We start from the raw sequence: 8,976 nt of genomic DNA on the forward strand, positions 1-8,976 counted from the left end.
TTATTCACTGCAAGTCCAAAGTGTTAGAGAACTGCAGCACAAGTTTTTCAATCTGTAAATTAGGGCTGGGCGATATGGCAAAAATCAGATATCACAATATTCTCGACCAAATACCTCAATATCGATATTGCGGCAATTTTGTAGTATTGACAACTGATGCTTTGACAAAATATCTTCACACTTAGCTTTAAGATAAATAGTCTTCAATAATGTGAACATAATGACTAAATGGGGAAAAAGGCAAATAATAGAATAGCTAGAACAGTCTGGTAAGTTCAGAAAATTACACACACAATTTACTGTAATGCAGCCTTTATAATCAGGAAAAGACAACACTTATGTCATCTCACAATATTACAATATCCAAAATCAAAGACGATATCTAATCTCATATTAAAGAACTACAGAGCAACTTTGGCTCCAGACTTTCAATTTTAACGTGGCTGGGGCTTCTCCTATTTCCCCCAAAACTGTTGTCCTCTATCCACCATTTAAAACCTCTTCCTCTTCGCCTAGTTTACTTTTGTTCAAACCTATTTAGAGCACCTTATTTTATCAATAAAAATAGCAAAATTTGGCGCAGGCGTATCAATTCTTGTATCGCACGAAAAAGGACAATGATATATTGCCATATCAATATTTCGTCCCACTCCTAGTTAAAAGTGTATTAGTTGAATGTATGATTGTTGAATGTTTGTTTGATATGTGATAATTTTCTCAATGTGTGGTACACCAATGAACTATTTGTGTAAATGTTTTGTAGACAGATCTGGTCTCCACCATTGGGGAGAGTGTTGCACTCGGAGCAGCGGGTGTAATTTTCTGGGGGGACACCTCCTATGCAAGCAGCAGTGTAAGTGTCATGCCCTTTCGGCTCATTTGATGCTGAATAGCCTCATTGGTTCTGGGTTAAAATAATTTTCTTTTTTGGCCTACAGGCCAGCTGCTCCACCCTGAATGAGTATCTTCAGGGACAACTGGGCCGGTACCTCCTCAATGTGTCTACAGCAGCAGAAAAGTGCAGTCAGATGGTGTGTAAATCACACGGCCGCTGTCTACGCAAAATACCAGACAATGAAGTGTACCTGCATCTCAGTCCTTTAACGCACAGCATCACCAGTCAGGGGGGCCGGCTGAAGGTTACAGGCGTGCCTGGCCAAGCAGAGCTGGCTCATTTCCACACACACTTCCAGTGCCAATGCTACAGTGGGTACAGGGGCGAGGCCTGTGCTCAGAAAGAAAAAGGGCAGAATAGAGCCTCCTCTGTCTTAGGGACCTGGCCTTTTTGCCTTTTACTCCCACTAGGACTCCTCACTCTGCTACACTGAGGAAACTGAGAAGCCTCAAACTATTCACTGCCAGCCCTGAAAAGGACAGTTCAGACTTTTCAACAAAAAGGTGGTCATTTACTGCTCACTAGTGATGCTGATGCGCTGACAACAGCAGACAGTCACTTTGGTCATCAGAGATCTCCCAGTATGCTGGGAGCTTTTTATCCTCTTAACATCTTTTGATAGATTACGCTAATGAATGTTAGCTTTATTAATGAAATGTAAATAGTTAATTATGCTAGATACTGATAAATTATGAGAAAAATTTGGCTAATAGAAACAACATGGCTGGACCTGCCTGTTTCAGTTCCAAACGGTGCCTTACCTGTGCCATAAAGTGCTCTTTTTATGGTTGCATTTGTTTTACAAGTTGCGACTGTCGAGGTTTTTACAGCAGTGTTCTCAGCCCTTTCAATTATAAAGTGTTACTCTAAGCACATGTCTTGTTTACAATTATTATTTGTTTACAATGCTGGTATCAGATTTTCTTTAAATTCAAAAATTGATATTAGCCTGAGAAATCCAGTATGCTTTGGCTCTATAAATAATAATTAGTTTAGATTTGTTTATGTGTATTTTGACTTGCTTGTACAGCAGCTTGTGTCAGGGTTCCAACCAGTGACATGAGTTGATAGCAACTACTGTACATAAAACTTTATATTAGTTTATTGCCAAGCATTTAACGTGTTCCGCAAACGATTTTTAAAATATTGCACTTTAACTACTTTTTTTGTTGAAGTGGATCTGGCTTCATGTTGCTTCTTAAAATACGTAAAATCCTGTTTTCTTTTTATCCCATTTAATGTGTTAACGCATTTAATGTTGGATATTTGTTTTACTGTGAATCTTGTCGAAAAAGAAATGCCTCTAGGCTTGTTATACCTCCCTTGGCTTTCAACTTAGTTGCAGTATAATAATAATTGTGTTGTTTTTTTGTCATTATCTTTAAACATTATGTTGTGTTGGAGCAAAGACTCTTTAACATATTAAGGCAAGATGTCACACATGTATCATGCAAATTTTGCCCATAGTACTATTGTCTGTTTCAGTAGTAAGGTAAATAAGTATTTATTAAATGAGGGCCTATATTGCCAACCCTTTTCAAAGGCATACCGTAATTATAATCTTTAGGCAAAGGGAAGAGCAGTTGGTGCCTGGAGGGTAAAATTAGGTTTTAGAAGCAGCTTCAGTGTTTGAGGAAATCAAAGAGTTCTGTATTTGAAAACAATTTGTATTCACATTTTACATCAGATAATTTAATTATTTAAACATTACTTTGAATGTATTTGTTATGTTTTCATTATTTTCTGGGGACTATATGCTACTGTGATTCCATCCATTTGACACAACATTTTTTACTCTTAAATGAAAATATGTATTTAAAAAAAATGGAAATAAAACAGAGGATGTGCTGGATCTGGATCAAATATGATGACAACTTAAATTGATCTGTGTTTCCTTTACAACAAAGATAGAGAAAACCAGATGTAAGCTTGAAAATTGATACCAAAGCAAGTAAATATTAAAGAAAGTTGAATGTAAACAAAAAATGTCAAGATGCCTGAGGGTTTGAATTTGTATATGAGACAGCTTTCACAAATAGATACTAGTTTATTTGGCGTTGAAAATGTCAGGTGTAAAATTAAAGTCCATCCAGATAGATAATAAAAGTGCCATCAAATAGAAGTTGTTTTGGTTTGATAAATGAAATACTAAAATCCAAAGCAGGTTAATAATGTAGAGGATTAATCCTTCACTTCACCGAAAAGCACAAATGTGTCTTTTAAATCTTCTTTAAGTAGTTTACTGCATGATGTGTAAGTTAAATTATCTTTAAAGCACACATATATTAACACATCCAACTTTTTTTTACTGGATAACATACGCCCATTTTTAAAAGAAACTGTTTATCTTTGGCTGCTGTATTTTCTGATGGCTTCAGCTGAAAGTACGTATGGCGCTTACGCTTGGTGTTGTTATGTGCAGCTCATAATGTGCTCCGACGAGAAACAGACGATTAAAACAGTGTATTCATCAAAATTCCTGTGCATTTCTCGAGTGACAGTTTCTATTCAGTTTTTATCTGCTTATTGATTGGATACTTTCTGTCGAAGGAACGTTGAATGTAAAGGTAGTTTATTGTCGGTAAAACGATGTCTCGCCGGCCTTAAGCTATTTCTTTTCTTAGTTTGAAAAGCTAACGTTAGCTACAACCAGCATCGACCCGAAGCCTCTCTGCAACATTTCCCATCACTGGCAACCAGCAATGCAGAAGACATGACGATAAAGCAGACACCCTCGTCTACCTGTCAGTGAACGTGTCCAACATTTGTCTCCTCTGTGTTGGTATGTTTTTCTCTGGAGCAGCATTCTTAATGTCTCCTATAGCGTCCCACTCTACCGTTACAGAGATTTAGCTAGTAAAAGAGCGACACGAGCTGATCTCGCTGAGCTGTCTATTTGCACATTTTAGCTAACTCACATTCCTCAGCTAACGTCTTTTGCTCTGCAATACTACATATGTTTCTCCCTTTATCCTGGAAGCTTAACGTTCACTCACATAATTTATTTTGTTTTCGTTTTGTGCCACCTCTAGTTATAATTGTTGAAACATATTAGACTGTTAACATTGAAAGTCTACTTGTAGATGGTGTGTGGGAATTTGAAGCATTCACCTTGTTTGCCAAAGACCAAACTGTCTGGTGAAGCTTTTACATTTTTAGGCAAATATTTCTTTCTATATTAAGCTTCAGACACTTAATTCACCTAATGAAGGCAGAACTGCCCACCAGTAAGTTAACAAAGTAGTATTTTTCAGTGGTTTTGGCCATCATTCCTACGTGTTCTAAATTTAACTCATCAGGTCAATTGCTGAAGTCTAAAGATGTGGCAACATTAATGAACACAACATTTGTGTTCTTGTTCCTAATATTGTAACAGTGCAGATGGTGACTATGTTGATATTAATGCTGGCCAAAAACTACAAAAATACATGGAAAAACCAAAGATTCTGAAGAAAAATGCATAGGTTGAACCACAATCCTGATGGTTGGTAATTTATATATCCAGTGTTAAACAATTAGAAATTCCTGTATAATCAGGATCCATATGATGGGCTATCTGACAATACACTTGTCTCCCCTTTTTCCCAGATCGTTCATCTTGACGAAATGAATTTCTTGCGTAATCGTCTTGTTGTTCTGGGCCTGGTGTTGTTGGCCACCGTACTGCTGTACCTGCTGCTGCCATCCATTCGCCAGGGAAGCATGGAGCCGTCCCTAGAAGCTCAAAGAATGGGGCTGATGGCCACCCCTCCTCTACCACTTCCAACCATCAACGTGTCTATTCGCACCGGACAGCTACCTGGTGACCCACCACTGTTCTTCAGAGAAGCTTTACCCATTGATGGAGCTGGACGGCAGATATTGCCAAGGTAAGTTGAAAGGTGGAGTGACCTATTTAAAAGATCTGAGCGTGTAACCTGCGTTGTAACCATAACTACAGTAAACAAACCAGACAGCAAGGATGAAATATTAAATGTTTTTTGGAAGTGCAATTGTGTATGCAAACACAGAGTACATTAGTGATGCTAATGTAGAAAAGTACAGTGATGTGCTGATCACTGGAAGTAAATGGAAATGCACTGTTTTTATAGAGCGCATTTCTAGTCTTAACGACTACTCAAAGCGCTTTTACATAGGACAGGAACATTCACCATTCACACACTGTGGCCAAGGCTGTCGTACAAGGGGCCACCGGCTCATCAGATAAACATTCACACACAATTACACACAAGCATCAGGAGCAACTCGGGGTTCAGTGTCTTGCCCATGGACACTTCAACATGGGACTGCAGGGATAGATATCAAACTACCAACCTTCCGACTGGCAGGCGACCGCTCTACCACTGAGCCACACCAATAGACTTAAAAGTACTGTTAGACACTTTTTAGACACTTTTTTAGTTAGGGATGCTAAACAACAGCTCTAACATATTGTTATTGTCTGGCCTTTAATACAATCCTGAGAGACTAAATTGTTTATCTGTGCAGGTTGCAAGTGGTCCTTCTGCATGGCCAGGCCTTCACATCCAAAACCTGGGAGGAGCTCGGTACGATGGCCCTGCTGGCAACCAATGGATATCAGGCCTTAGCGATGGACCTTCCAGGTAGAACTTGACGTTGTCTTAATCAGCACTCATGCTAGTGAATATAATGATGGTATCACCAAAAACTGGATTATACACAAACTTTTTATAATAATATGAATTGTCTGATACAGTAATGAACTCGATTACTTTTAGAGATCTCAATCTCTGGCTGTTTCATGAGATAATAGTGCACTCTTGTGGACGAAAATCAGAAAATGTTTTTTATCATTATCAGATTGTTGACTTTTTCTTACATTGATTATAGATCAGATCTGAAGAGGACACATTGAATGCTAGTTTCCCATCGCTGAGATGAAAAAAACTAACAAATTTAGTATTCCTAAATTTGGCAATGTATGAATACTGATATATGTTATCATTGTGTGAGGTGTATAAATGTTTTAGTCTTTACAGAGTTTGCAGGGTTAAGATCTTTTCCCTTGCTGGGTTGCAATGTGTCCTTTGCTGTTGGTACATATGCATATTTTTACTTTAAATTAGTCCATGGAGCTGGGTGACCTTAGGCAATTCCCAGCACGGCTACACCCTTCATCAATCTCAACAGAGGTTTAATTAGTCAGAACTTAAAACACTTTGTGTACACATTTAAAAGCAAACTTGTGATTGGATTTTGATCACACAATAATTATGTTTACAATTATGTTTGACAAATTGTCTTCTTTTTGGAGGGTATGGAAAATCACCGGACTCGGGGTCTTTGAAGACTGATCAGAATCGAGTGGACCTCCTTTCAAGGTTCATGGAGTCTTTGGGTGTCAGGGCAGCTGTGCTCTTAAGTCCCTCCATGAGTGGACATTACTCCATCCCCTTTCTTATGAAGAACAGCGCTCAGCTACAAGGCTTCATTTCCATAGCCCCAGTCGGTACCCGGAGTTACACTCCACAGCAGTACCAAGATATTCAGGTGAGTGAGGTAAAAACTGTGTGTGTTAAAACAGAAACAACAGTAGACAAACAGTAGAGTTTAGTTAAGTAAACAAACTTCGCTGATGTATTTGTGCCGCCAAACTAGGCGCAACCTTGCCCTTGGGGTCGCACATTACTCGTAATGGCTACTGTGTGCTGCGCTCAAAGTTCAACATTTTTCAAATTGGCCTTGTTGGCACTGACCTTTCAAGGCGCAATCATATGGACAACCAAGACGAGAACGGTCCTTTGCCTCTTTGCTCTAAGCTACCTTGTGATTCATGTGTAGGCGGCTTGATGCATGACCACAATAACCCACTAGGGGGCCTTGTGTATGGAACATGTCTCTTTTTTAATAGTCACAACATACAGTGATGTAATATTACCTGACCACTGGTTTGCAGTGTGTCAGTTTGTTATTCTGTAGAAGCACATCTCTATTAAGGTATGTGTACCATACAAGCACAATAATTACTGCATGGATGAAGGTCTTAAACCAAATTTGACAAAGGCCCCTCCACAAGACAGATTTTAATCATCCCAGTTGATGCAGTGCTTTAGTGGTGCGAGAAACCAGTTGACACACGGCAATGGTCTGGGGTTACATTTTGTCCAGGCAGCAAACCAGCCGCTCAGTAAGACAGAATAAATGCATGTTTTTTTTATAGCTGTTCAGTACTTCTTACTCAGTGGTAGAAAACTAATCATTTTAGGGCTGCAACTAACAATTAATTTCAGTATCAGTCTGCCATTTACATTACATTTACATTTACATTACATTGTTTGGTCTATAAAATGTCAGAAACGCTTACAATTTCCTAAAAAATCCAAAGTGACATCTACATTGCTTGTTTTGTCCAGCTAACAACGATATTCAGTTTACTACCTTAACCAGAAAGCAACACCTTTGCTATGCAATAAGTATACAAGAGCCACCAACCATTTAGCCAGTTATACTAGATTTACCACCCACGAGTAGGTGGGCTTTGTGTATCTTTAAAAAAATCTGTGGTGCTGATATTGGTGTGAGTGTGTGTGACTATGAAAACATGTTTTATTCTGTGTAGTCTCATCGTTTCCTTATTCCGATGTGCTTTTCTTTCTAGATTCCCACTCTAATTGTGTTTGGATCCCTTGACACAAATCTGGGTGCTCAGTCCCACAAGAACCTCATACGACTTCCACATCACTTTGTCCTTAAGTTAGAAGGAGCTCGCCATGCCTGCTACATGGACAAACCCAGAGAATTTCACCAAGGTTTGATCGAATTCCTCAGCAAACTGAAGTGAGATTTGTGACGGAGGAAGATATAAAGAAAAATGGAAACAATAGAAAGAAGAGGAACTAGTAGGAACACTAGTCCCCTCCTTAATGGTTTAGTGTGGTGACATTTTTGCTAAAATGTTCTAAGATCTACATTGTTCTCATGTTATCCTAATCACCTGAAGCAAAGAACATTGGCATGGGTGTAGGTTTTAATACGTGAAACATGGCATGTAAAACATTGTAGTGACATTTACATTGTGGTTCCATTATAAAAATATTTATTTAGACCTTTCCATGTCACCGAAAAATACGTTCAGCTCAGCATGTTGTAAAATAATTTCAGATTTGTATAGTGGTGAGTTTTGTTCATTGTCTTTCTTTGCTTGTTAAAACGTGGAATTTGTTTGCTTCGCTGTTACCATTTGTGTAGGTTGCTGTAAATATTTAAATGTAGCAGGTGCCTATGTTAGAATAGCTTCTATTAACTTCACATTTGACAAACAGATTTGTATATTAAGATCTGGTAACCATTCCAGTTCCCAAGGAAAAAATTGCTCAACAAAAGCAAACAGAATTGATGCTCACTGTAATAAAATAAAATGTAGAATATGGCACACATGAAAAACAAATAAAAAGTAGCTCACATTTACAGTATGTAAATAATTATGATAAAGTTATATGTAATATATTTGCAATTTGTTTTGGACAATCATGCAAAAAACAAACTTAGAATAAGAGATGTGCATAGCTTCAAATAAAAACAATAATTATGTGTTTTGTATCCTTCAGTTGATGAAGTGCCATGTTTTGGGAGGTTATGTTGATGCATTCATATAACTTTGAGAAGGTTAGTTAGTTAAGGTTAACTTGGTCCCCACCTTGCCTTAAGGGATAAAACACAATCAAATACAGAAACACTGCAGCACAGACGTTGCGTTTGGCAGCGTTTTCCCTTTATGCTGTCGTGTTTTGGTAGTTTTCACAATTTGTTTTTGTTTTTATCTATTTGCTGCTTATGTTTTCTAAAGTTAGAGTCTATTTAAAAAGGAGACAGAGCACACATAAGAGGGAATGTAATGACAAAAAGCAAGTCACAACTGCAGTCTTTGCATGCAAAAGAGTCACAATCGACACCTTGTCGTTCAAGAACTTATTGGAGCAGGTGGCCAGCAGGTGTCGTAGTGTCATTTTGGTAAATTGGCAATGGGTCTCCATGCTCCTCAAAGCAGCACGTCTATGGCAGTCTGTGCTCGCTCCACATTGCACACTTGCAGAAAGGGATGCACGGTTTCAAGAATTGTT

At 38.3% G+C, this 8,976-nt stretch overlaps 2 protein-coding genes across 4 annotated transcripts in view; both read left to right on the forward strand.

The window, feature by feature from the left end:
* Positions 1–1,492, forward strand: part of hyal2b (hyaluronidase 2b) — a 5,539-nt gene extending 4,047 nt beyond the window's left edge. For both annotated transcript variants that reach the window (XM_034870333.1, XM_034870334.1), the window contains exons 3-4: positions 764–853; positions 939–1,492. In XM_034870333.1, coding sequence (XP_034726224.1) covers positions 764–853; positions 939–1,328 — 480 coding nt within the window. In that variant the 3' untranslated portion in view covers positions 1,329–1,492. The remainder of the gene's footprint in view (positions 1–763; positions 854–938) is intronic.
* Positions 1,493–3,311: 1,819 nt separating this feature from the next.
* abhd14a (abhydrolase domain containing 14A) lies at positions 3,312–8,455 on the forward strand. Of its 2 annotated transcripts, none has more exons than XM_034870276.1 (5): positions 3,312–3,677; positions 4,484–4,764; positions 5,384–5,499; positions 6,171–6,406; positions 7,515–8,455. In XM_034870276.1, exons 2-5 carry the CDS (start codon positions 4,502–4,504, stop codon positions 7,695–7,697), a joined length of 798 nt encoding a protein of 265 aa, XP_034726167.1. In that variant the 5' UTR covers positions 3,312–3,677; positions 4,484–4,501; the 3' UTR covers positions 7,698–8,455. The 2 variants fall into 2 exon arrangements, with proteins under 2 accessions (XP_034726167.1, XP_034726168.1); XM_034870277.1 differs by having other exon boundaries at positions 3,312–3,676; positions 4,487–4,764.
* Positions 8,456–8,976: the final 521 nt, after the last annotated feature.

Source organism: Etheostoma cragini, chromosome 4 (assembly GCF_013103735.1).
Source record: "Etheostoma cragini isolate CJK2018 chromosome 4, CSU_Ecrag_1.0, whole genome shotgun sequence".
Taxonomy (NCBI): Eukaryota; Metazoa; Chordata; class Actinopteri; order Perciformes; family Percidae; genus Etheostoma; species Etheostoma cragini.